Below are 27206 nucleotides of genomic sequence, written 5' to 3'. Positions count from 1 at the left end.
CAGCTGTTGTTGCAGCAGCAGCTGTTGTTGTTATTGCAGCATCTGCAGCTGTTGTTGCAGCAGTAGCAGCTGTTGTTGCAGCAGCTGCTGTTTAGCAGCTGTTGTTTCAGCAGCAGCTGTTGTTGTTGCACAGATGCCACCAGCCCCGGGCCCGGTCAAAGCTGCGATGCTGCTCCACGTGGGTGGTGGTGGTGGTGTCATCTTACACAGCCGCTGCTGCGAAGCTGACAATCCACACGGGTTACCCCGCATTCTTGTACAGGGACATTGAGTTTTGAGGTCCATAGGCGTATAGCCATTTCAATACGGACAACAAAATGTGTCTATTTGTGTTTCTCCCTTGTGATGGGACTTTGTAGGATGAGCGTTGTGATTTATAAGGGGCACGGGGGTGACCAATACGGTCTGAATTGGTCTGTAATTGGGGCAGTGATAAGGGGTTGACAGCGATGGTGGTGTTAGGTGTGGACCTCAGTTCACTTGATTGAGCATTCACTTCCAGGCGTCGTTCGGGAGCCCGTGAGCCGCTTCAATAACACCGGGACAGCTCGGTGCCGATCCACTGCTGGATGATGAAGGCCTCCCCGCTCCTTACCCAGGCATAAACCTCATCCTCCTCATGCACGCATCTCCCGATGGAGCTCTCTGTGTGCTGCAGCGCTTTGTGCGGGGAGCGGTGGCGCAGCAATTAGTGCACCGCGCTGCGAACCCGGTGACCCCAGCTCGAATCCCGCTCACGGCCACCACCACCACCACCAGCGGTGACGATTATCTGAACCGGTCCTGGGCCACCCCTAAGTCGGCTCAACCTCAAATGAAGTACCTGATGCGGTGTGCATTATAAAAAAGCCACTAGGGAGACAAAGGCGGCCGTGTGTGGTACTGGCAACCCAGCCCCCTCGTGTGACACAGTGCCGGCCTTCATCGGTGCAACTCGCTAACACAGCACTTGCCCCTGCAATGTGTAGAGGCCACACGGGGGAGCTTTGTCTGTGTGCGGGTCGATTCAGATGCCGGGGCCCCCCCACCCCCGCACTGTAACCCGCACTGAAGCATCGTCGCTGAGAAATCCACGAAACGAACATCAACTTCTTGAACAACAACAACTACAGCAGCAGCAGTAGCAACAACATCGACTACAGCAGCAGTAGCAACAACGACTTACAGCAGCAATAGCAACAACAACAACGACTACAGCAGCAGTAGCAACAACAACAACATCGACCCGGGGCTTGCACAGAGACCAAGCCAAGCTGCCGTGGCGCTGGGCGGCTTCGCGAGGCTCGCGGCCCCAGGCTTCAAGGTTCAACTTCTCTCTCTCTCAGGCCCCAGGCTTCAAGGTTCAACTTCTCTCTCTCTCTCTCAGGCCCTGGAGACGACTCGAACCGCTCCTCGTAGTTGCGGGGCTGCGTGGCCGCTCGCCATGGACCCGGGCGCCGCCGCGGAGCTGAGGAGCGATCGGAGACGCGCGCGGCGGACGGTGAGAAAGGCAGCACCTGGCTCGGTGCTGAGTGTGTCACTGTGTCTCTGTGTGTCTCTGTGTTGAGTGTGTCTTTGTGTGTCTGTGTGTGTCAGTGTGTCTCTGTGTGTGTGTGTCTCTGTGCTGAGTGTGTCAGTGTGTCTGTGTCTGTCAGTGTGTCTCTGTGTGTCAGTGTGTCTCTGTGTGTGTCAGTGTGTCTCTGTGTGTGTCTTTGTGTGTGTCTCTGTGCTGAGTGTGTCAGTGTCTCTGTGTGTCAGTGTGTCTCTGTGTGTCTCTGTGTGTGTCAGTGTGTGTCAGTGTGTTTCTGTGCTGAGTGTGTCACTGTGTGTCTGTGTGTGTCAGTGTGTCTGTGTGTGTGTCTGTGTGTGTCTCTGTGCTGAGTGTGTCTTTGTGTGTATCTCTGTGCTGAGTGTGTCAGTGTCTCTGTGTGTCAGTGTGCCTCTGTGTGTGTCAGTGTGTGTCTGTGTGTCAGTGTGTGTCTCTGTGTGTCTGTGTGTGTCTCTGTGCTAAGTGTGTCAGTGTCTCTGTGTGTCAGTGTGTCTCTGTGTGTGTCAGTGTGTGTCTGTGTGTCAGTGTGTGTCTCTGTGTGTGTCTCTGTGCTGAGTGTGTCAGTGTGTGTCTGTGTGTGTTTCTGTGCTGAGTGTGTCAGTGTCTCTGTGTGTCTCTGTGTGTCAGTGTGTGTCTCTGTGCTGTGTGTGTCAGTGTCTCTGTGTGTGAGTGTGTCACTGTGTCTCTGTGCTGAGTGTGTCAGTATGTGTCTGTGTGTCTCTGTGCTAAGTGTGTCAGTGTCTCTGTGTGTCTCTGTGTGTCTCTGTGCTGAGTGTGTCAGTGTCTCTGTGTGTCAGTGTGTCACTGTGTCTCTGTGCTGAGTGTGTCAGTGTCTCTGTGCTGAGTGTGTCAGTGTCTCTGTGTGTCTCTGTCTGTCAGTGTGTCACTGTGTCTCTGTGTGTCAGTGTGTCTCTGTGTGTCTCTGTGTCACTGTGTGTCTCTGTGTGTCAGTGTGTCACTGTGTCTCTGAGCTGTGTCTCTGTGTGTCAGTGTGTCTCTGTGTGTCTCTGTGTGTCAGTGTGTCTCTGTGTGTCAGTGTGTGTCAGTGTGGCTCTGTGTGTCAGTGTGTCTCTGTGTGTCAGTGTGTCTCTGTGTGTCAGTATGTCTCTGTGTGTCATTGTGTCTCTGTGTGTCTGTCTCGGTGCTGAGTGTGTCAGTATCTCTGTGTGTCTGTCTCTGTGCTGAGTGTGTCTCTGTGCGTGTCTGTGTCTGTGCTGAGTGTGTCAGTGTCTCTGTGTGTCTGTCTCGGTGCTTAGTGTGTCAGTGTCTCTGTGTGTCAGTGTCTCTGTGTGTCTGTCTCTGTGCTGAGTGTGTCTCTGTGCGTGTCTCTATCTGTGCTGAGTGTGTCAGTGTCTCTGTGTGCGTGTCGGTGCTGAGTGTCTCTCTGTGCGTGTCTGTATCTGTGCTGAGTGTGTCGGTGTCTCTGTGTGCGTGTCGGTGCTGTGTCTCTGTGCGTGTCTGTATCTGTGCAGAGTGTGTCGGTGTCTCTGTGTGTGTCTGTGCTGAGTGTCTCTCTGTGCGTGTCTGTATCTGTGCTGAGTGTGTCGGTGTCTCTGTGTGTCAGTGTCTCTGTGTGTCTGTCTCTGTGCTGAGTGTGTCTGTCTCTGTGTGTCTGTCTCTGTGCTGAGTGTGTCTCTGTGCATGTCTGTATCTGTGCTGAGTGTGTTAGTGTCTCTGTGTGCGTGTCGGTGCTGAGTGTCTCTCTGTGCGTGTCTGTATCTGTGCTGAGTGTGTCTGTCTCTGTGTGTCTCTGTGCTGAGTGTGTCTCTGTATCTGTGCTGAGTGTGTCAGTGTCTCTGTGTGTCTGTCTCTGTGCTGAGTGTGTCTCTGTGCATGTCTGTATCTGTGCTGAGTGTGTCAGTGTCTCTGTGTGTCAGTGTCTCTGTGTGTCTGTCTCTGTGCTGAGTGTGTCTCTGTGCGTGTCTGTCTGTGCTGAGTGTGTCAGTGTCTCTGTGCGTGTCTGTGTCTGTGCTGAGTGTGTCGGTGTCTCTGTGTGTGTCTGTGCTGAGTGTCTCTCTGTGCGTGTCTGTATCTGTGCTGAGTGTGTCGGTGTCTCTGTGTGTCAGTGTCTCTGTGTGTCTGTCTCTGTGCTGAGTGTGTCTGTCTCTGTGTGTCTGTCTCTGTGCTGAGTGTGTCTCTGTGCATGTCTGTATCTGTGCTGAGTGTGTTAGTGTCTCTGTGTGCGTGTCGGTGCTGAGTGTCTCTCTGTGCGTGTCTGTATCTGTGCTGAGTGTGTCTGTCTCTGTGTGTCTCTGTGCTGAGTGTGTCTCTGTGCATGTCTGTATCTGTGCTGAGTGTGTCAGTGTCTCTGTGTGTCTGTCTCTGTGCTGAGTGTGTCTCTGTGCATGTCTGTATCTGTGCTGAGTGTGTCAGTGTCTCTGTGTGTCAGTGTCTCTGTGTGTCTGTCTCTGTGCTGAGTGTGTCTCTGTGCGTGTCTGTCTGTGCTGAGTGTGTCAGTGTCTCTGTGCGTGTCTGTGTCTGTGCTGAGTGTGTCAGTGTATCTGTGTGTCAGTGTCTCTGTGTGCGTGTCGGTGCTGAGTGTCTCTCTGTGTGTGTCTGTCTCTGTGCTGAGTGTGTCTCTGTGCGTGTCTGTATCTGTGCTGAGTGTGTTAGTGTCTCTGTGTGCGTGTCGGTGCTGAGTGTCTCTCTGTGCATGTCTGTATCTGTGCTGAGTGTGTCGGTGTCTCTGTGTGTCTGTCTCTGTGCTGAGTGTGTCTCTGTGCGTGTCTGTATCTGTGCTGAGTGTGTCAGTGTCTCTGTGTGCGTGTCGGTGCTGAGTGTCTCTCTGTGCGTGTCTGTGTCTGTGCTGAGTGTGTCAGTGTCTCTGTGTGTCTGTCTCTGTGCTGAGTGTGTCTCTGTGCGTGTCTGTATCTGTGCTGCGTGTGTCAGTGTCTCTGTGTGTCAGTGTCTCTGTGTGTGTGTCGGTGCTGAGTGTCTCTCTGTGCGTGTCTGTATCTGTGCTGAGTGTGTCAGTGTCTCTGTGTGCGTGTCGGTGCTGAGTGTGTCTCTGTGCGTGTCTGTATCTGTGCTGAGTGTGTCGGTGTCTCTGTGTGTCAGTGTCTCTGTGTGCGTGTCGGTGCTGAGTGTCTCCCTGTGCGTGTCTGTATCTGTGCTGAGTGTGTCGGTGTCTCTGTGTGCGTGTCGGTGCTGAGTGTGTCTCTGTGCGTGTCCTTATCTGTGCTGAGTGTCGGTGTCTCTGTGTGTCAGTGTCTCTGTGTGCGTGTCGGTGCTGAGTGTGTCTCTGTGCGTGTCTGTATCTGTGCTGAGTGTGTCGGTGTCTCTGTGTGTGTCTGTGCTGAGTGTGTCTCTGTGCGTGTAGTGTCGGGGTGCGTCTTGTGAGTGTCTGCATGTGTGTTTCTGTGGTTGAATGTCTCAGTGTTGTCTCTTGTGAGACGAAATATCTCAACACGCGGACCAACCCGATAACACCATACTTGCAATACGTGAATTCCTTAACCACGCGGAGACACTCGCGTGTAAACATCTCCACTAGGGAGACAAAGGCGGCCGGGCGTGGTGCTGGCCGCCCACCCCCTCGTGTGCCATGCCGGCCTTTATAGGTGCTCGCAAACAGCACTTGCCCCTAGATTATGTTAAGGCTACACGGGGGGCTCTTTTGTTTGTGAGTGTTGATGGCACTGCCCGTGTCTGCGCAGGCGTTCGGCCTCTACGTGGAGACACTGCGCGTGCCCGGGCCGGGTGGAGAGTGGCGCTGCTGCGGACAGACGTTCGTGCAGCGCGGGGAGGTTCATCGCCACGTGGGGACGTACCACGCAGCCGCCGCCGCCGCCGCCGCTGCTGCTGCTGCCACTGCTGCCCGGCGCGACGCCCCCCAGCTCGAGTGGCGGCTCACCCCTGGAGCTCTCCGTGACAGTTCCAGCGCTCGGGCAGCAGGAGAGGGCGACAGGCGAGCAGAAGATGAAGACGAGGAGGAGGACGCCAGGGGTGAAGATGCAACGATGGACGTGCCATGGCTGCCAGACATCACCGCCCTGAATCTGGATTCACACCCTGGGTGAGTGAGTTGGAGGGTTATTTGGGAATAGCGCACTACAGGACCGGTTCAGGTTTCACTCGCTGTATTAGCCGTGACCACGAATCGTACTCTGGTCAGTGGGTTCATACTCACCTAACCACTCTGCCACTGCACCAAATACACCTAGAGTTATAATAAACTACAAGTGCACACTTTATTGTGGTGGTTCAAGGTAGGACCGGTCCTAACAGCCTTTTCCATCGATGTTAGCCGTGGGTGGTATTGGAACTCGCATCGCCGGGTTCACAGCGGAGTGCCGCCGCCCTCCGTACCGCTGCGCCACTGCCGCCGTGATTGAAGCTGTCCACCTGTGGGCCGGTTGTCGCGAGCAGAGAGGAGGGCGAGGTGCTCCTCTTCTACCACTACTGCGACGTCGCCGCCCCCCGCGCGCTCTGCCGCTGGCAGAGGACGCTGTGCGAGCGCCTACAGCTCACGGGGAAGGTAACCGCTCGCCCGCCGTCACCGCCGGGCCCCGGTCGCGTGGAGCTCGCGCCCTGCCTCGCGCCGTCTTGTCTCGTCTTGCGCGGTCAGTGGAGGGCGACAGAGAAGGTGCTACTATGTGGAGGTGGCCGAATGGCTCAGGGGGCCTGGAATGGCCCTGACTCGGACCTGAGCCGGCACTCGCGAGGTCCTGCACCTGTGTCCTGGTCTCATCCACCGATGATAAAGTGTAAAGACTTGATGGTCCAAGCCTCGTTTCTAACGACCCTATAACAAATACATTATTTCTGATTTGTCACTAAATTCAGCTTATATCAGCTGTGAGTACTAAGCCATTCAGTGTGATGACAATTTAAAGAGAACACGTTTATATCTTTCTCAAACAAGAGTGTAGAGGGAGGCTGTGTCCTGCTCGCCATGTGAGTGGCTGTGTGTGAGTGTAGAGGGAGGCTGTGCCCTGCTCGCCATGTGAGTGACTGTGTGAGCGGAGAAGGAGGCTGTGCCCTGCTCGCCGTGTGAGTGGCTGTGTGTGAGAGGAGCGGGAGGCTGTGCCCTGCTTGGGGTGTGAGTGGCTGTGTGTGAGTGGAGCGGGTGGCTGTGCCCTACTTGGAGTGTGAGTGTAGTAAGAGGATGTGCCTTGCATGCCGTGTGAGTGGCTGTGCATGAGTGGAGCGGGTGGCTCTGTCTGCAGGTGCGCTTGGCCAAGGAGGGCCTCAACGGGACAGTGGGCGGCATGCGTGCAGCCACACGGGCGTACGTGCAGGCCGTGCTGGCTCACCCGGCCCTCAGGGGCATGACCCTGGACGACTTCAAGGCACGGTCTCTCGCTTCGTGACGTCGAGGCAGCACAACTCTCATCACACCAACACCGCGTCGCTCCACATTAGCTGGGCAGGCTTTGTTGTTCCATCAGTGAACCTGAGCACAACCCTGCGGGAAGTCTAGACCACTTGGGACGTGCATCAAAAATTCCAAATCGTCTCTCCGCTCAAACAAGCATGGGGTGGTGCTCAGCTCCTTTTATCGTTCTGAGCCAGTTGCTTAAAATTCTGGATTCTTATGGCAGGGGGCATTGGTTATATCAGAGAACCGCTGTTGTCTTCCCACAAAGCAGCACTCCTCCTCGTACTGACCCTGGAGGCATGGTGGGTCGAGTCAGCCCCCAACCAGGATTTCAACTCGGACGCTTCTGATTGCAAATCATGAATTCCACGCGGTCTGTTTTCCATGCTGATATTTGAAAATATCCGTTGCATGTGCCTCAGCTGTACAGTCAAACGAGAAAATGTTGCCCCCTGCGAAGTGAGAAACGGATCGTGGTGTTTCCTGGTGCCACAGAGCAGCCCGGGCGGCGCTCGCTGCTTCGCGGACCTCCGCGTAGCCGTGCACCAGGAGATCGTGCCCCTGGGTCTCAGCCCCCAGGCCGTGTCCCACCTTGATGCAGGTCAGAGGTCACGCAGCTCCCCCACCCCCCCACTGGTGTGCGTCTTCGGCGTCGGGCGTGGGCCGCTCGCGTGGAGCCGTCCCCCATCCCTCCTCCCCGTACGTTGTCGTGGTGCGGGGGATGCACGAAAGTGGACCGTGTGTAGAACCACCTCCTGAATGTCCACTGATCCCTTCACGCAGGGAACTCAACACATTCCTCCATAACAAAGCTTAAAAGGAAACATAATAGGTAACGTTTTGGGCGATGGCCCTTTTTCATAGTACGTTGTGTTAAGAGAGTCTGCGTTAGACTTTGGTTTAATTAGTGTAGGAATATAAAACGATCATTAGGGCTGGATATCAGCCAGCCTTGAGGTTATTTGCTCATTACCGAGTCACTATGCTGGGCACCTCTGTTTTATTGAGGCAGACCCCGCGAGTCTCGAGCTGTAGCGTTTCGTACGACTCGTCCGAGAGTCGTTTGGATGGTGACCGTGCGCCCGTGACCGTGCGGACGGGCGGGCGAGCAGGGCGTCGTCTCTCACCGGAAGAGTTCCACGAGGAGGTGCAGGCGCTACTGGGACGGGACGCGGCGGAGAGCGGCGGCGGCGGCACGCTGCTGCTCGACTGCCGCAACTTCTACGAGAGCAAGATCGTAAGTGAGACGGCGCACTTTGTGGTGTTGCCGCCGCCACGAGGCGCGGCATGGTTGGAGCCGCCACCGTTAGAATACCAATGCTTCTCACTTTGCTCATCGGTCAGACGGCAGTTGGTGGCACGATATAGAATGTTGCGAGTTCAAATCCCGGTGAGGGGTTGCCTCGGCCTATCATCTCTGGGGTTAATCGAATGATTACCACTAAATTGGAATTGAGCAGTTAAATGTGAAACTTTCACCGATAAATGCTTCCCATTGTTCATCTAAATGCCGCTGTGGTTATGGCGGTGGTGGCGGTGGTGGCGCTGTGGCAGGGCCGCTTCCGCGGGAGCGTGGCGCCCGACATCCGCAAGTTCAGCTACTTCCCCGAGTACGTGGACCGCAACTTGGAGCTGTTCCGTGGCAAGCGCGTGCTCATGTACTGCACGGGTGGCGTGCGCTGCGAGCGCGGATCGGCGTACCTGCGCTCCAAGGTAAGGGCGGCGCGTTGAACACCGCGGCACCGCGCGGTACGGCCACGGCGCACGTGTGGAGCGGAGAGCACAGGGGTGAGCGCACGGCGTGATGAAGATGGTGCCGAGGGAGTGCGTGTGCACGCGATGGGGATCGTGAATATTATCACGACGGCGAGTTTGCACACGTCAGCTAGTGTGCCGTGCGGACTTTCATCGGTGCTACTCGCTAACGGCACTCGCCTCAGCAGTCTGTTGAAGGCTACACGGGGGATCTGTGTCTTTGTGGTGCCAGGGCGTGTGCCAGGATGTGTGCCAGCTGCAGGGTGGCGTCCACCGCTACCTGGAGCGCTTCCCGCAGGGATTCTTCCGGGGGAAGCTGTTTGTTTTCGACGAGCGATACGCCATCAGCTCTAACGACGACGTCATTGCCTGTGAGTAGCCCGGATTCTCTCCATCGCACTTCCCCGCTCCTTCTGCTCTGTCCGTGCATGAGAGTGGTTTTACCGCGTTACATCATCTCAGTGAACCTCTGACTTGTTTACTGCTAATGACAAGGCCAGAACCAGATCAGTATATTCAACTTGACCAACATGGTTATTACAGAAATACAGATTGTCTGGTAGTGTTGGTGGTATTGATGATTTTGGCGATACTGGTAATAACAGTGAAGGTGGTGATGCAGCTGTTGATAATGCTAGTTGTGATACTTGTCATAATTTAAGGTCGCGATGATGTTGGTGATAGTGAAGTTGATGGTGGCGGTGATCGTCATGAAAGTGGTGGTAGCAATGCTGCTGACATTTGTGGTGATACATACGGGTGCGAACGGTGAAGTTGGTGATTCTAACGATGATGATGGTAATGAAAGTCATGATGGTGCTTGTGACGGGAGTGAATATGAAGGTGTTAATGGTAGCAAAGGTGGTGGTGATGATGGTTATTGTCGTGAAGGGTGGTGGTGGCAGTACAGCTGATGTTTTATTAGTGATGGTGGTTATTTGTGAACATACAATCATCATCAGTAATGGCAATTCCACTGCTGGATGGTGTTACCATCATGATCCTGTGATGTGCAATGAAATTATGACAGTAATGACGATGGTAAAGATGGTAATGATGGTAGTGGGGATGAATATCTGAACTGGTCCTGGGCCTCCCCTACGTCGCCTCAGCCTTATATGAGTACCTGGTGCAATATGTCAACATCGCCACTCAGGAGACAAAGGTTCCCAGGCGTGGTGCTGGCCACCCACCCCTTCAAGTGCTGTGCCGACCTTAAAAGGTGCTGCTCGCTAACAGCACTTGCCCCAAGAGTCTGTTAAAGGCTCTACGGGGGATATTTGCCTTTGGTGGGGTACTGATGATGACAGTAGCGAGCGCGTCCATGACTTGAACGTGTGTGGTGCTGCGCTTGCAGCGTGTGTGTACTGCGGGCGGCCGTGGGATGAATTCCGCCTGTGCAGCACGCGTGCCTGCCGCCAGCTGGTGCTGTCGTGCGAGCCGTGCCGGTCGACCGGCCTCACCGCCTGCTGCCGGCCGTGCCAGGACAAGGCTGGCGCTGCCCCGGCGCGGACGGCGGGAAGGCCCCCGGAGGAGTGCGCGTGTACCGCACGCAGGGAGCGCGCTCCACTACACGCCCAGTCGGAGAGTGACCACTCGCCCACCCACTGACCGCTCACCCACATGCCAGCTGACCACTCACCTGCCCGCTTACCCACCCACACGCCCCTGACCACTCACCTGCCTGATGATCACTCGTCTACCCGCTAACCACCATCTGCCTGCTTTTCTATACACAGAAAAGCCTCGCCATGTCTCAGTACTTTGTTGTAGCGGGATCTTGTGTTGGGACGTTTGCTGAATTCCTTGAGTGATTTGCAAAATCAGAATACCCTGCAAAACCCAGGAATACGAGGATGTAACACTAAAAATCAACAGGGACTGGTCGGGAACCCACTTGGTGTACTACCTTGTGGTATGGCCAAGTAATCTATCGGACAGTTAATTGATTTCCTGGTATAAAATGAAATAAATGTACAACGAAGTGAGCATATTAATAAACATTTTACTTTAATCGATTTGTAGCTGAATTTTACGAATCGTGGTGTTGAAAACTTTTGGGGAAAAATTAAATGTTGAAGCCGAATCTGTTTTTGAGTTCTTGGTGTGACGTTTTATGCGCAGTGTTTTCGCTACAGGCGCGATGATTACACATCACAAATACAGATATAACACGAGGGTATCGCCAATTTATAATAATTTATAATTAAACAGCCTTTGCAACTGCACGGTTGAAATGCTAGCAACATATTCCCTAACACCTCGGTCACGATGCAAGCATGGTGCCATCGGTGGAATGCAGCCCTCTCCAGCGCCACCAATGGCACCACCGTCGGCCCGGAATGCGTCATCATCACCACACCGCTATGATCGGAGTCTCGATGATGAAGATGCGGCGATTTTGTAATCAAAGTTAAGAGGACGCTCATTGTTTCCGCTGAAAAGGTGGAGTGGACCTTAACCTTGTGGTGTTTATCACCACGGAAGAGATGTTCCATCTTGCATACCAATCAATATAGCGAAGACTCCTCGGTTAAAGTGATGACACGGTTGAAATTTTTGACACAAAAAATACCGACAAACTTCCGATTGCAGATGGCCACACATCCCAATATACGGCCACAGTACTTGGGCAATGTGTTGGCGCCAGTTTTGGCTGCCTTCCCAAGCACTTGTGTGTTTTCTCACGTCCATAGGCAGAGTTTGACTTGTATATTTGGACCGGACAGGGGTTCGCTTTGTCCCTCACATTAGAAAGCGTGGGTGAATATCATTTGTTTCTTTGTAATCTTAATTGTAAACTACTAAAAATAAATCAATAAAGGTGTCCAGTTTGGACGGCGTTGCCAAACCGTGCCCCCCCCCCCACAAACTCCGCCCATGTCCGCGCCTCTAAATCATTCTCTTCAGAGTGAACGTAATCGGTTCAGATTTGTTCCTGTGTGGAAAACAATGAGGGGATTTGTGCACGTGCGGTAAAGTGACGAGAGCCCGACATCCTCTCCGCGGGATTCTGAGCCCTCGTCCCCAACACCGTGTCTCTCTCCTGCGGTCTTCAGAGCTCCAGTTTCTCCACGGCATCCACAAAGATCAGAATCTCGCGCATCGAGCTGAAACCCATGTCCCTCTTGAGGCTCCGGAAGAAGAATTCAGGAGACTGAAATTAGAACACGCACAAGAAAGATGAGAGGTTGGAGGTGAGCTTCGAGTTGAAGAACCTCCCTGCTCAAATGAGCGATGGGGCGGCACTCCTCTCTGTGGGGGGCCCCGAGTATGTAGTAGGGCCCAGCCGCTCGATGACCAATGCTGATTCTCCACAATGTGGGGTTTGTTTTATTGACCCGGTCAAGGAAGACAGGCGTGTGAAACTCGAGTGAAACACTCGATCTGAAGTAAGGTGGACCACTGGCACGGCTCCTTCCAAATGATTTTGGTAAGAGGCCGGCGCAGCGTGCGCATGTTCTATACGAGAACAGAGAGGAGGTGGAGGAGGTAGAGGAGTCGCCACCTCCTTGCGGATTTCCAGCAGCCGGAGAAGCAGGCGGCCGTCGTAGCTGCTGAAGAGAGCCAGGCAGCTCTCCAGGCCACTCTCTGTGAGCCAGCGCGCCACGTCGGTGGACCCCCACGCCTGCAGCTTTTCGATGGCAGCGCCCCTGGGCTGGACGAGCGTGGCCGAGAGCGAGGAGGAGGCCGCGGCCTTCACAGGGCCTGGCAGCAGCCACGCGCACGCGGGCAGAGAGTGGTGAGAGAGCGACGACCGATTCGAGAGAGACGCAGGCCTGGGCTGACTCCCAGCCGCAACCTCATCATGTTACCATGATTTCCATTTGATTTACATTTGGGCTCGCAATGCCAATTGATGATGTCATGTGTGATTGTCTTTGGAATCCCACAATGCCCTGTGAGCCCTGTGCGTGTGGTGTGTGGTTACAATCCCACAATGCCCTGTGAACCCTGTGCGTGTGGTGTGTGGTTACAATCCCACAATGCCCTGTGAGCCCTGTGCGTGTGGTGTGTGGTTACAATCCCACAATGCCCTGTGAGCCGTGTGGTGTGTGGTTACACTCCCACAATGCCCTGTGAACCCTGTGCGTGTGGTGTGTGGTTACAATCCCACAATGCCCTGTGAACCCTGTGCGTGTGGTGTGTGGTTACACTCCCACGATGCCCTGTGAGCCCTGTGCGTGTGGTGTGTGGTTACAATCCCACAATCCCCTGTGAGCCCTGTGCGTGTGGTGTGTGGTTACACTCCCACAATGCCCTGTGAGCCCTGTGCGTGTGGTGTGTGGTTACAATCCCACAATCCCCTGTGAGCCCTGTGCGTGTGGTGTGTGGTTACACTCCCACAATGCCCTGTGAGCCCTGTGCGTGTGGTGTGTGGTTACAATCCCACAATCCCCTGTGAGCCCTGTGCGTGTGGTGTGTGGTTACACTCCCACAATGCCCTGTGAGCCCTGTGCGTGTGGTGTGTGGTTACACTCCCACGATGCCCTGTGAGCCCTGTGCGTGTGGTGTGTGGTTACACTCCCACAATGCCCTGTGAGCCCTGTGCGTGTGGTGTGTGGTTACACTCCCACGATGCCCTGTGAACCCTGTGCGTGTGGTGTGTGGTTACAATCCCACAATGCCCCGTGAGCCCTGTGCGTGTGGTGTGTGGTTACACTCCCACAATGCCCTGTGAACCCTGTGCGTGTGGTGTGTGGTTACAATCCCACAATGCCCCGTGAGCCCTGTGCGTGTGGTGTGTGGTTACACTCCCACAATGCCCTGTGAACCCTGTGCGTGTGGTGTGTGGTTACACTCCCACAATGCCCTGTGAGCCCTGTGCGTGTGGTGTGTGGTTACAATCCCACAATCCCCTGTGAGCCCTGTGCGTGTGGTGTGTGGTTACACTCCCACAATGCCCTGTGAGCCCTGTGCGTGTGGTGTGTGGTTACACTCCCACGATGCCCTGTGAACCCTGTGCGTGCGCTGCGAGCGTCCGTCACCGTCCATGGTGTCGCCTTCGCTGTCACGCCCGCGCCCGTGCAGCTCCTTGACGAGTTTGTTGAAGTTCTGCTCAAAGTTGGTATTTGTGCCAAAGTCCATCCACAGCTTGGCACCGACGATGATGCCCAACCAGCCGTCGGGCCGGTATTTGCGCTCCATCATGAGAGGAATGACCGGCTTGTGCAGCTGGAACGTGTACTCTGCCTCTGTGCCGCCACACGCACGCCAGCTCGCTGCCCAGTTCCGCTCGGCCGCTCGACATAACTCGTGTGACGTTCGTGACTGTTCTCTATTCCCAACGTGCCGCCCGTGGCCAAATCAACCGAAAATGCGCACGATCTCATCAGAAATCGGAAGCCGAGCAGGTTTGAATCTGGATAGCGCGTCGATAGGTGACCACTGTGCATGCACAGCACAGGTTGTCATAGGAGTTTGCCGGGCTAAGTAGTGGACAGCAGAGGGCATTGCAGACAAACCCATTATTGTATTGCAATACGGTACTATGATTCCACGTCTATGCTAACCGCCTTCAACTTTCCATGTTTACCAAGTAACAAGTTTAGTCGGAGGGAGCAGCAACAAACCCAGCGACGGATCTCACAGCCGTCAACAACGGGGAAGGGGAGGGCGCTCCGTACCGGTGCGGCAGCTGGGGCTCTCCTTGTACTTCTGGGAGCAGCAGACGAGCACCACGGCGGCGTTCTCCACGGCCTCCGCCATGGCCTGCAGCGTGGAGCCCTCCATTTGCTCCACGTCCATCCACACGCGGAAGCCCTGGCTCTGTCGGGTACGGGCAGCGGCGTCAGGGAGCGCGAACGAGTCGGAGGGCACGGCGTGCCGCCCGAAGGTTCGCTGGGGCGCGTCGCGGCGAGAAGGGACGACGCCGCGTGCTCGAGGCTAATCGTCATTTGGAGCGGCAGGAAGAGGAAGAGACCCACCTGGGGAGGATGTCCAGCGAGGAGGCGGCGCGTTGACATCGTCCCAGGTGCAAGATTAATCATTATGACGTCACAGGACTAGGTAACACGGCATTGGCTTGGAGGCCTTCATTCAGCAGTGGATTAATGGTGGCTGATAATGATCACACGGTCCATGCATAAAATGACGGATGAGCAACGAACCCGAGACACTGGATAATAAGCACATCACAAATAGCACGGGTTTAGGGTCATCAAGACATCGTACATAGCCCCTAGGGATTGGGGGGTACGTATGTCGCACAGCCCCTGGGCAATGTATGATGGTGCAGGACTCGGATTGCAATCAACATCAGAGGCCCTGGCCCATGGGCTCACCTTGAGTCTATCTTTCACTTGGATGAGCACGGCCTGGTAGTCCCACTGATAGCTGATCATGATGTGGTTTGTGCAGGCACCTGTGAACGGTTTATCACAGACACAAGCAGTTGGTCGCGAAAACCCTTGTGCTGCAATGCACGAGGGGTGATGTGGATGTCATCTGAAGCCTATGCCACTGATGAGTCGACTGGTGGCTTGAAGATGATTATCCTCACTAGCAGCTACCATGTTTATCAATGGTGAAGAATCCTGGAGTTCCCTGCGATCAGACCGGGCTCTCCAGGGCCATGTGGATATGGTCTCAGCTTGGTCATTACTGACTGCACAAACGACCCCCCTGGTGAGATCAAATTTGATTCCTCATTTAAATCTGGCACATATTTATTACCTAGAAATACAAAATATTTGGTGTGATCGCCGTACAGCAAACGCGTCTGTAGCAGGGCGTGCAAGAAGCCACCCAGTCTGGACAGGCGGCGAGTGGAGTGACATATCAGAGCTCTCCCTGTGACATCACAGAGCTCTCCCGTGTGACGTCACAGAGAGAGCTCTGTGACGTCACAGCTCTCCCTATGATGTCACGCAAGGGATGTATTGTGCCCTTTCTCCAAGAGTGCGCAATGAGAATATGCCCACGTCACGGCGTGATGCTGACAGGCCTGATCAGTTTTAACCTTCATCCACGAATCTACGAATAATCTCGCGCCTCATGTTCAGCACTTCCTGCTGACGGGTAATTTAGCGAAGAAACGGAACATGACATATGGGGGCATTCGTGAGAGACCGGCAGGGCCAGAGCGTGCCGGGACCCACCCCCGTCTTTGACGGCCTGGTTTTGCCGGGACTTCTCGCTGCCCTTGTTGTTGATGACCCACAGCGCGCCCTCAGCCACGGCGGCGACGTCCTTGTCTTGGGAGCTCGACAGCTCCTCCAGCTGCTGCAGGAGCTCCTCGTCTTTGGCAAGGGGAAGGACGAGGAGATGGCGGCGAGTGTCAGCTGCGGAGCTGGCCATCACTCTCAGGTGCCCCTTGCTGAGGTGCTATTATTATTGTTGTAAGCAGCGGCACCGCCGGCATGCGATGTCATGGGAGATGGAAACAAATGGGCTAGCTTGTTTTCATGCTGGTGCGCAGAACATTTGAATGGAAACAGTTTCATGTGAAAATAAGTATAATCTTCAATGTTGCTCTGAAGATGGCGAGTTTAGCAACTGACTTCCTTGAGCTGTGTGAGCTGTGAATCGGTATACGCTCCTTAAAGTCAATCTGAATGTCTAATATGACAGATATTCCTCCATCCTTCGAAATATGAATTAAAACATGGCATTGCTAAATGCACACACCTCCGATTAGCACAGTTGGCTACGTACGGTGTGAAAGACGTTCAACATACAACACGCGTTTCAGAGTGCATGGTGTGGGTTTGGGGGGTTGGGAGTCGGAGCACCTCTGGGCCCAGTGAGGATTCTGCTGCTCCTCCTACAGCCTGAGAATGAACGCCGTGCCCCCTCCCTCCCGTGCCCCCCCCCCACAGTGGCGCGCACACGGGGACCTCGTTTCTTCTCTCCGGGATCAGCGACCTCGAAAATATTTCCGCACCTGGAACTTGACGTCCGGTATACCTTACCGCTACAGCTGCGGATTTTAAGTCGGGTGTTGCTCGTAGACTACCCATCGTAGTCTAACGGCATCCCGGAAAATACTGAGTGGCAAAACCAAGGCGTGGACGTACCCTTCTGCAGGACGGTGCGGATCTCCTCGTCGAAGGAAATCTGCCAGACCACCTTGGCGGCGAAGCGCTGCTCCTTGCTCTTGCCCGACCTCATGAGCTGCACCATGATGGGCACGGCGCCCTCGTCGTGGATCTGCGAGCGCCGACAGCTCCATCACAACTCACACGGCTCGGGTCGGGGGGGTTCACGCGGGGTTCACGGGGGGGTTTGTTTAGGGAGGCGACTGACCGCTGGAGTGCATTAGCAAGTGCCGTATCATCAATTACCCTGGCTGCTAATGTACAACTCCATCATCAAGTACCTTCTGCTTGTTCTTCTCAGAGGTGGCGATGAGAGACAGGGCCTCCGTGAGCTCCTCCGCCGTGAAGCCCTTGTAGCGGCCGTTTTCGATCGCCTTATTCAGCATCCCAACCATGATGCTGATGGCATCTGCGACCACGGCAACAACGCACACCCAGCCTGCTCATTTCGCACCACGCACTGCGGGGAATAGGCAACGCTCACCCGTGTTCTCTCTTACCCTAAACAATGGACCATGTTTTATTTTGTTAGCGCTGCCTATATATATTCTTGGCAATACATATGTAGTTGAGTAGGAAGGTGCGTAGTGCAAACAGTGTGATTGCATGGTAACAAAGACAATACGGGTCATGTTGGGTCAGCCTGTAGCGAAGGCAAATACAGTACAGGTTATGTTAGGGCAATTAAGCTGGGCGAGCCAAGGACGGCTGTGATTGGTTGGTGTTGTTGTCAAGGCTGGAGTGGCGTCTTGAAGTCTGGCGAGGTAACAGATGCAGAGGGCACGCGGAGCGCCGTTATGCGGGTTGATTAATTGGGGTGTGATGAGAGCGTGGAAAAATTGGGGAGTCGGGAATTAGAGTGGGGAGTTGGCGTTGGGAGCTGGACGAGGCAAGACGTGGAGTTTGGAGGAGAGTTTAGAGACAGAATTTGGGACAGAGTTTGGAGACAGAAATGGAGACAGAGTTTGGAAACAGTGTGGAGCGAAGCTGAAGAAGAGAAGCAGCTAGCAGTAGAGAGAGCGTAACGATAGCGGAGCTGAAGAAGAGAAGCAGTTCGCAGTGGAGAGAGCATAGCGTCGGTGATAGCAGAGAGCAGAGACAGTTAGCAGTGGAGAGAGCATAGTGACAGTGATAGCGGAGAGCAGAGAAGTAGCTCGCAGTGGAGAGAGCATAGTGACGGTGATAGCGGAGAGCAGAGACGAAGTAGCTCGCAGTGGAGAGAGCATAGTGACGGTGATAGCGGAGAGCAGAGACGAAGTGGTTAGCAGTGGAGAGAGCATAGCGACGGTGATAGCGGAGAGCAGAGAAGTAGCTCGCAGTGGAGAGAGCATAGCGACGGTGATAGCGGAGAGCGGAGATGAAGAAGTTAGCGGTGGAGTAAGCGCAGTAATAGTGGGGAGTGGAGAGACAAAGGTGGCGAGCGAGCCGAGTGAAGCACGGCGTGCGAGCCATGGCGACATGGATATTGTGGAATATAGAGGACATGCGGAGAGTTGTAAATAAAGCGGTGTTCGAAGAAAGACAAAAGTTGTCCGAGTGAAATCGAACATTACACATATAGACAGTATTCTGAACTAAGTCAGTGTCAACACGGTTTACAGGGCCTTTCTGGCATATCCTCAAATGTTGGCTTTACCGCATCAGGCTTGGACAGGTTTTACTGCACTCCGTAATCCATTTGCTGGATTTATTTTGGCTGCAATTTTACTAAATCTCGATCCTGGGTGCCGCGGGCGGCATTGTCAGGTGCGCTGCCACCCAGCTGGTGCTGGTGCAAGCGAGACGAGTGGGTGAGAGTGAGTGGGGGAGAGTGGGTGGGTGGGTGAGAGTGAGTGGGTGGGTGAGAAAGAGTGGGTGGGTGAGAGTGAGTGGGGGAGAGTGAGTGGGTGAGACTGAGTGAGTGGGTGAGAGTGAGTGGGTGGGTGAGAGTGGGTGAGAGTCGGTGTGAGTGAGAGTGAGTGGGTGAGAGTGAGTGGGTGGGTGAGAGTGAGTGTGGGAGAGTGAGTGGGTGGGTGAGAGTGAGTGGGTGGGTGAGAGTGAGTGGGTGAGTGAGTGAGAGTGGGTGGGTGAGGGTGAGTGGGTGAGAGTGAGTGGGTGAAAGTGAGTGAGTGGGTGAGAGTGAATGGGTGGGTGAGAGTGAGTGGGTGAGTGGGTGAATGGGTGGGTGGGTGAGAGTAGGTGGGTGTGAGTGAATGGGTGGGTGAGAGTGGGTGGGTGAGAGTGGGTGGGTGAGAGTGAGTGAGTGGGTGTCTGGGTGAGCGTTATGGGGGGGGGGGGTGCCAGCGGGCCACGTGGCGCTGCCCGTACTCGACTTGTCCATGATGAGCTCGGCTTCGCTCTCGTCGATGATGTAGCCCAGCAGCATGATGGCCACCACCTTGAGGAAGTTGTCCTTGATGCTCATGTAGGGGATGACGGTCTCCATGGCGTTCTCGCTGCGGAACAGCTGCCGGTTGGCCGGCGCCTTGGCCACGTTGTGCAGGATGCTGAGCGACGCCTTGAGCAGATAGTGCACATTCTGGGGGGGGCGGGGGGGGCACGCGGTCAGGGGGCTCGAGCCGCAAGCGGCGGCGCTGCCCCGCGGTGCCGCTCCTGGTGGAGGCGCACCAGGAGGAGGAGTGAATGGTCGAGTTTGGTGTCTCACACGAAAGTTCACCCGACCCCCAAATTACTCAATTTGGTATCGCACGCGGCGGCGACATCATCCCGCGACTGCGAAAGCTTGGCAGGACCCTCCTGAGAACGAATCTGGAGACTCAGGGAGGCTGTCCTTGGCGTAGCCGCGGACGAATGATCGTGCCAGTGACCCAAGTGGTAGGAAGCGAGGGATGGCTGACCCCGCAGATAAACCCAAAGTGCTCGGCTGCGAGTTGGCCAGGGGGCGGCAGTCAAGCGAGCGGGATCACGTCCACGTCTGTGCGGACTCGTGAGCACTGTCCCCACGCTTTGTGGAGGCGTTTTGATCCCCCCCCCCACGCGCAGGACACAAACTGGGCCTGCACGGCCACTCCGGGGCAGAACCCTCCACTTGCCTGGGTACAAATACATAAATGTCTTTGTTACATTCATTAGCTTATTATACTTAACAGGACCTCACCCGTACCTCACCCGTACCTCACCTATACCTCACCCGTACTTCACCCGTACCTCACCTATACCTCACCCGTACCTCACCCGTACCTCACCAGTACCTCACCCGTATCTCACCTATACCTCACCCGTACCTCACCCGTACCTCACCAGTGCCTCACCAGTACCTCACCAGTGCCTCACCAGTGCCTCATCCGTACCCCACCAGTACCTCACCAGTGCCTCACACGTACTTCACCCGTAACTCACCAGTGCCTCACCAGTACCTCAACTATACCTCACCAGTACCTCACCAGTGCCTCACCAGTACCTTACCAGTGCCTCACCCGTACCTCACCTGTACCTCACCCGTACCTCACCAATGCCTCACCCGTACCTCACCAGTAAGTACCTCACCAGTCCCTCACCAGTACCTTACCAGTGCCTCACCAGTGCCTCACCCGTATCTCACCAGTACCTCACCCGTACCTCACCAGTGCCTCACCAGTACCTCACCCGTACCTCACCAGTGCCCCACCCGTACCTCACCCGTACCTCACCTATACCTCACCGTACCTCACCAGTGCCTCACCAGTACCTCAGCCGTACCTCACCAGTGCCCCACCCGTACCTCACCAGTACCTCACCAGTGCCTCACCAGTACCTCAGCCGTACCTCACCAATGCCTCACCCGTACCTCACCAGTACCTCACCCGTACCTCACCAGTACCTCACCCGTACCTCACCAGTACCTCACCCGTACCTCACCCGTACCTCACCAGTGCCTCACCAGTACCTCACCCGTACCTCACCCGTACCTCACCCGCACCTCACCAGTGCCTCACCAGTACCTAACCAGTACCTCACCAGTACCTCACCAGTGCCCCACCCGTACCTCACCCGTACCTCACCTATACCTCACCAGTACCTCACCCGTACCTCACCAGTGCCTCACCTGTACCTCACCCGTACCTCACCCATACCTCACCGTACCTCACCAGTGCCCCACCCGTACCTCACCAGTACCTCACCAGTGCCTCACCAGTACCTCAGCCGTACCTCACCAATGCCTCACCCGTACCTCACCAGTACCTCACCCGTACCTCACCAGTACCTCACCCGTACCTCACCAGTGCCTCACCAGTACCTCACCTGTACCTCACCCGTACCTCACCCGTACCTCACCAGTGCCTCACCCATACCTCACCCGTACCTCACTAGTGCCTCACCAGTACCTCACCAGTACCTCACCCGCACCTCACCAGTGCCTCACCCGTACCTCACCAGTACCTCACCAGTACCTCGCCCGTACCTCGACCGTACCTAACCAGTACCTCACCAGTACCTCACCAGTGCCTCACCTGTACCTCACCCGTACCTCACCAGTACCTCACCAGTACCTCACCCGTACATCACCTATACCTCACCCGTACCTCACCTGTACCTCGCCCGTACCTCACCAGTACCTCACCAGTACCTCACCCGTGCCTCACCAGTGCCTCACCAGTACCTCACCCGTACCTCACCAGTGCCTCACATATACCTCATCAGTGCCTCACCAGTACCTCACCAGTGCCTCACCAGTACCTCACCAGTACCTCACCAATACCTCACCCGTACCTCACCCGTACCTCACCAATACCTCACCCGTACCTCACCAGTACCTCACCAATACCTCACCCGTACCTCACCAGTACCTCACCCGTACCTCACCAGTACCTCACCAGTGCCTCACCCACCTGCTGTTTGAAGCGCTCGCGGTAGGGCTCGTGTTTCAGGATGGTGAGCAGGTACTTGATGAGGCCGACCTTGCCCAGGGCCTTTGCTGTGGACACACGGCACGACCCGGCCCACCACCTCGTGACGACCTCTCGATTTGTGCCCGCCAGAGGCCCCCTCCCTCAAGCCGCGTCGCACGCGCAACGTTGGTCCGCGGTTGTCGCGTTCCATGTGTGCCGGCAAGCGGCTTATGTTTGGAAGGGCACCCCCAGTGGTAGCTGTCCCTGTGCCGCCACAAGGTGACTCAGCACCTGGCCCCCCAATCGGGCACGAGCCTGTCAGTAGGGGGCCATGCGTGGTCAGTCCACGAGAGGAAGGGACGTGGATAGAGTTCAGCCAAGACCAGTCTGTACTGTTGGCAACGGATTCATCAATAATAATAACAATGTATTTATTAAATCAGGAAAGCCTCACTGAGTCTCAACACTCTATTTGAGGAGGAGCAGCGCGCCTTGTGGCCAAGCCGGCAGAGTCTCCACCGGAACAAACACAACTCGCGCACCACCCCAGGGCACGACACTGAATGGGCCGCACGGATCTATTGAGGACCACCCTGCTTGCTGTACTGCCAACTGGCCACCTCGCAGACACAGCAGCGGGTTCTTAGATTCGCAGCTCCTCTCCACCAACTCGATTCTCCAAAGCCCGCGCCGATGTCTCACCGAGCTGCAGGCTGGCGTCGCTGAAGTTCCAGACGGCGTTGAGGACGTAGTAGGCAGGGAACCACACGGAGTTGTCCTTCATGAGGCCCTTGCCCGACAGCTCCAGCAGGGCCTTCATGAAGATCTCTGTAGCCGCGACAGGAACGAGCTTCACTTCAAGGACGCTGTCAGCGGTCACACGAAACTCTGAGCAGCAACGTCGCTGGTAGTGTACCTGCAAATAGCTCACTCGGGATCACGCACAGCAGCCACATCGCGCCCCCACTGCGAAAACTTGACGTGACCCTCCTGAACAAGTCTCGAGACATGGCGAGGTTTTCCTGGGCAAACGAGCGTGATAATAAAATAATCGGTGCTGACGTGAAAAGGTTGTCCCAGTGGTCACATTCACCCAAGGCGTGCAGAACGTGATCGTGATGGACTGAATGCGCCCCTGCTACCCTCAGCAGTGCCTCGGGCGAGGCGGAATACGAATCGGGTCCACGGCGTGTACCTATCTCCCTATTACCGCAGCGTTATCGACGATTGTGTCGAGTGTTGTTAATGTGACTGAGACTTGGTGCAGCATCACAGGCGACTTCACACCGCACAATGACACTGCGGGCTTCGTGGTGCTGCAGGGTGATCTCGGGCTGACGGCGTGCGTGCGGGGTGCATGGTGCAGGGTGATCTCGGACCTTCAGAGTTTTCATCGGTCAAGACGTCGCAGATGACCCCCCGCGACTCCTCGTGCTCCCAGTAGACGCTGCAGAGCTGCTTCATCAGCTCCATGCATTCGTCGCACGCGAAGCTGCCACGCGCGCGGCGGCGAGTGGCGCCGCATCAGCAGTCGGTGAGCACTCAACAACAAATCCCAGTCGGGAGTTTGGCTCGGCCTATCATCCCTCTGGGGTGTGTAAAATGATTACCGCATTTGTGACGAGTCATCAGCGATTGCGTCTGTAGAGCCGTTTCACGCGGATGAAAATAATAAGTAATTTTTATTTTTTTAAATCACATTTGAGCAGGTCAGGCCCATTTAGCTCTCTTGTTCTTTTTCAGAAGCGACCTGGCCACACATGATAGCTCAACGAGTGGCGTCTCGTGCGGAAATGGTAAAGTAGCCAAATACTCTAAACGCGTGTTGATTCTAAATGTGGAGGGACAAACTAAGGATCCGGAGAAAAATCCTCGTGACCAAGGGGAGAAAGAGACACGCAAACTCCAAATATACAGGCCCCAGGCTCGGGATCGAACCCACGACTTCCTCCATATTGCTGCACGGCTTGGCTTGTGCTGTGGAAACACACCCCGACGCGTCCCGAGGCGTGCCGGGCTGGCTCGGCTCGGCACTGGCGCGGCTCGGCACTGGCACGGCTCGGCACTGGCACGGCTCGGCACTGGCACGGCTCGGCACTGGCACGGCTCGGTTGTGCGGTAAAGGAGATGTGCAGGCGCGCGTGCCTACCTCTCCAGGCCTTTGAGGCTGTTGAGGATTTCCCTGATTTCCTCCTGGATATCACCCATCGTTCAAGCGGGACGGGAAACTCTGCAACACTTTGAGACACGCGATTTGATGTCATAATACAGAACGTTCCGTAGCAATGAGGGAAAAACCTGTGCACGCGAGGGATCGACTCAAAGCACAGAGTGAGGGTTACACACTGCGAAACGCATCATCCTCTGTCACCTGTTTAACACGTAGCAGGATTTCGCGACCACTATTATTCATAATAAAGATTTTTGGGTGAGATCGCATTATTTATAAATGTGTCGTAACCCTCCACCACCCGACACGGCCAATCAGTAAAAAATGTGTCACGTGAACAAAACGCCAATTTAGGTAATTCTTTAGCCCACCGGTGTGTTTGAAGAGTGAATCCGCATCATTTAGAATTTGAGTAGTACGACGTTTCGCTGGTAATTACATCCAGCATCTTTGGGCAATTTGCCAGACTAGTGAAGCCATCCCACGTGCTCCCGGTCTTAAATAGAGCAGGATGACGTCATCGTTGTTGAACCTCATCAAGTTTCAAGATCAGAGGCAGAGGTGGGCGAGTTATTGCAATTATGTAATAGATCAGTAATCTGTCACTGAGCACGTGACTCTTCGAAGGAATTGCAATATGTATTGTGTATTTCTTAATAATACGCTTCCAGGCTGCGCTTAGTCTGTAGCTATCACAGCGGTTGAAATTATTTGTATTCTCAATTTCGATTGATTCTCTAATTAGTCTTGGCCAGTAATACTTCGTTTTGCATAACACTTCAACGTTATCAAAAGCAATTGAGTGTCCTTGTTGGAAAGCATGCTCTGCCACTGCTGACAGCTGTGTTTGAGATAATGTAATGTTCCTTTGGTGTTATTTTAGTCTTACGCTGATGTTACGTCACGTCTGTCCAATATAGCATTTACCGCATAAGCAATTGATCCGATATACCCCTTGTGTTGACAACTTCTCTGTAACCTGACCACATAGCGGCATTTCGTGTTCGCCTTCCAAACGTAAATGTCGGAGCTGATAGGTGTGGGTTGAGGCGACGCAAATCAGGTAGCGGCATTCATGAAGTGACGACGTATTTGCGAATCAACGTAAACGGGAAAGACGTAAATGGGGGATTTGCTGCGCTAGGGAAACCTTGCCCAACGCGGCTTTATCGAGTGCGTGTTTCGGCTCTGTACGGTTTTACCGAATGAAGTCTGTGTTCTGGAACAGGGGGTGATGTTTCAGCTCTGCACGTTTTACCGAATGAAGTCTGTGTTCTGGAACAGGGGGTGATGTTTCAGCTCTGCACGATTTTACCGAATGAAGTCTGTGTTCTGGAACAGGGGGTGATGTTTCAGCTCTGCACGGTTTTACCGAATGAAGTCTGTGTTCTGGAACAGGGGGTGATGTTTCAGCTCTGCACGGTTTTACCGAATGAAGTCTGTGTTCTGGAACAGGGGGTGATGTTTCAGCTCTGCACGGTTTTACCGAATGAAGTCTGTGTTCTGGAACAGGGGGCGATGTTTCAGCTCTGCACGGGTTCACGATGCTAAGATTTTCATCTCCGCGTCGAATGGTAGTGCTAGTGGTCGAAGATTCCGCGTTTCTATGGCAGGGGCCAGTGTCTCCATCAGACAACCACTCTTGACTTCCCCATCAAGTGGCACTCGTTTTATCAACCCCGCAAGGATGATGGGCTGAGTCAAATCCAAACTACGATATGATTTGAACTCACAATCTTCTTTTACAGGCGAGTTAACACGGCCATAATTATATACAGCATACAAATAATACATAGCATATACCTACATACAGCATATACATATATACAGTAATAAAAGATTGAGATTATTATCAAGTCGTGATTAAGGTGCGAACAATCAAACCTGGCAGGGCGCTTCCAGTGCCGGTGGTGGTGGTGCTGTGATGATGGTGGTGGTGATAGTGATGCTGTGATGCTGGTGATGATGCTGTGATGCTGGTGATGATGCTGTGTCGCTGTGATGATGCTGTGATGCTGTGTCGCTGTGATGATGCTGTGATGCTGGTGGTGATGATGCTGTGATGGTGTGTCGCTGTGATGCTGCTGGTGGTGATGGTGGCGATGGTGGTGCTGTGATGCTGTCGCTGTGATGCTGCTGGTGGTGATGGTGGCGATGGTGGTGCTGTGATGCTGTGTCGCTGTGATGCTGCTGGTGGTGGCGATGGTGATGCTGTGTCGCTGTGATGCTGGTGATGATGCTGTGATGCTGGTGGTGATGATGCTGTGATGCTGGTGGTGATGATGCTGTGATGCTGGTGATGATGCTGTGATGCTGGTGGTGATGATGCTGTGATGCTGGTGGTGATGGTGGTGCTGTGATGCTGTGTCGCTGTGGACGCGAGTCCTCTGCTGGGTTGTGAAGGCGGCTCCTGTGGCACCACGGCGCGCGCGTGTGTGTATATGTGCCATGCGTCCAGGACAAACATCGGGCCCTTTCAGTACCACGAGCACAATGGAGCACCCACGAAGGGCCATTGTCTTCACTTGCAGACCCATGCTTGTCGGGGCTTGCAGGTAACTAGAACCCTGTACAAGCAAGAATGTGCATTCTCTTGAGAATGGACATTGAATCAGTGTTTCCATGTATGTTTTAGTCATGCGTTTTTCATCAGTTGCATTTCGTAAAAACGGCAGTTTAAGTATTTTCGTGTAATGCCAAATTCTGGGAGTTATTTTACGAGCTGAATTCAGTTATGGTATTTGGAGCCAAATTCAGACATGCACCCCCCAGCATGGTAATGGGGAATGTCCACCACTGGATTAAGAGCTATAAACAGGGTTTGAGTAGTATTGAGCAACACCGCACAATATCAGCGGGAAACCACACATACAATGTTATCCCCAACCCCGTAAATGCCAATCAGCATTACGTTTAACCTAGACCAGACGAATACTATACCATTAAAAAACACATTCATTTGACTGGCATCTTGTGTTGTAAACCAACACGAGTAGAATATAGGCGTGGTCACACATCACATTCATAGTTGTCCAGGTCTCCACTTGCTAAAAAACAAAAATAACAAGTGATTCACACCTATTAAAATTAAAGATAATTAGTGTATTACATGCGATGTTGTTCCAACACAAAAACTATGCAACACATTGGGTGGTATTGTAACTAGGCTGCTGTTACCAATTGCGTTCAAACCGATCCCTATGGCTGCAATGCGCCGTGACACACCTTACGACAACACCTTGCCATTGAAGCACTGTACATATCACCCAAGTTGCCAAGCCATGCGCAGGAGTCACTCCAAGCACAGCTCAGATGTAGTGAGCTCGCCGTTTGTTGCAAAGGTTCACAGTGCAAATCCAGCAGGCCATCCCGGTTATTACTGTGGGTGTACGAACCGTAAGAGTGTGCGCTGTTTTCTTAATGGACGTTAAAGATCTCCCGACGTAATTCGAACTGAGTTAAGACATTGTGTACCGGCGTCTTGTTCCGAATTGTAATAATTACATGCGACGACTCGATTGCGATTCACTAGTGCCAGAAGGGAATTGCATCGTGACGGGGAACTCAACCGAGTCGGAGTGTGTGT

The 27206-nt window shown here is 54.3% G+C and overlaps 2 protein-coding genes across 2 annotated transcripts; one reads left to right on the top strand and one right to left on the bottom strand.

Moving 5' to 3' along the window:
- The first annotated feature begins 158 nt into the window (after nt 1–158).
- TSTD2 (thiosulfate sulfurtransferase like domain containing 2) lies at nt 159–10693 on the top strand. The gene is made up of 10 exons (XM_076066755.1): nt 159–1303; nt 1367–1480; nt 5185–5543; nt 5897–6005; nt 6697–6819; nt 7344–7449; nt 7961–8085; nt 8403–8561; nt 8836–8974; nt 9961–10693. Exons 2-10 carry the CDS (start codon nt 1424–1426, stop codon nt 10212–10214), a joined length of 1431 nt encoding a protein of 476 aa, XP_075922870.1. The 5' UTR covers nt 159–1303; nt 1367–1423; the 3' UTR covers nt 10215–10693.
- On the bottom strand, nt 10593–27154 carry LOC116942174 (uncharacterized). Its single transcript, XM_032953791.2, has 14 exons — nt 25505–27154; nt 23600–23688; nt 22830–22942; nt 22153–22278; nt 21451–21536; nt 18950–19160; nt 16924–17051; nt 16622–16754; nt 15704–15844; nt 14888–14967; nt 14231–14372; nt 13592–13798; nt 12112–12311; nt 10593–11760 (listed from the first exon to the last, which is right to left on the bottom strand). The coding sequence occupies exons 2-14, from the start codon at nt 23656–23658 to the stop codon at nt 11659–11661; spliced, it is 1728 nt and encodes a 575-aa protein (XP_032809682.1). The 5' UTR covers nt 23659–23688; nt 25505–27154; the 3' UTR covers nt 10593–11658.
- Nucleotides 27155–27206: the final 52 nt, after the last annotated feature.

The sequence above is a fragment of the Petromyzon marinus genome, chromosome 13 (assembly GCF_048934315.1).
Source record: "Petromyzon marinus isolate PM22_M1 ecotype Great Lakes invasive population chromosome 13, UKy_Petmar_22M1.pri1.0, whole genome shotgun sequence".
Classification (NCBI taxonomy): domain Eukaryota; kingdom Metazoa; phylum Chordata; class Hyperoartia; order Petromyzontiformes; family Petromyzontidae; genus Petromyzon; species Petromyzon marinus.
The sequence above is the reverse complement of the archived record's forward strand: the minus strand, read 5'-3'. Positions and strand labels throughout refer to the sequence as shown.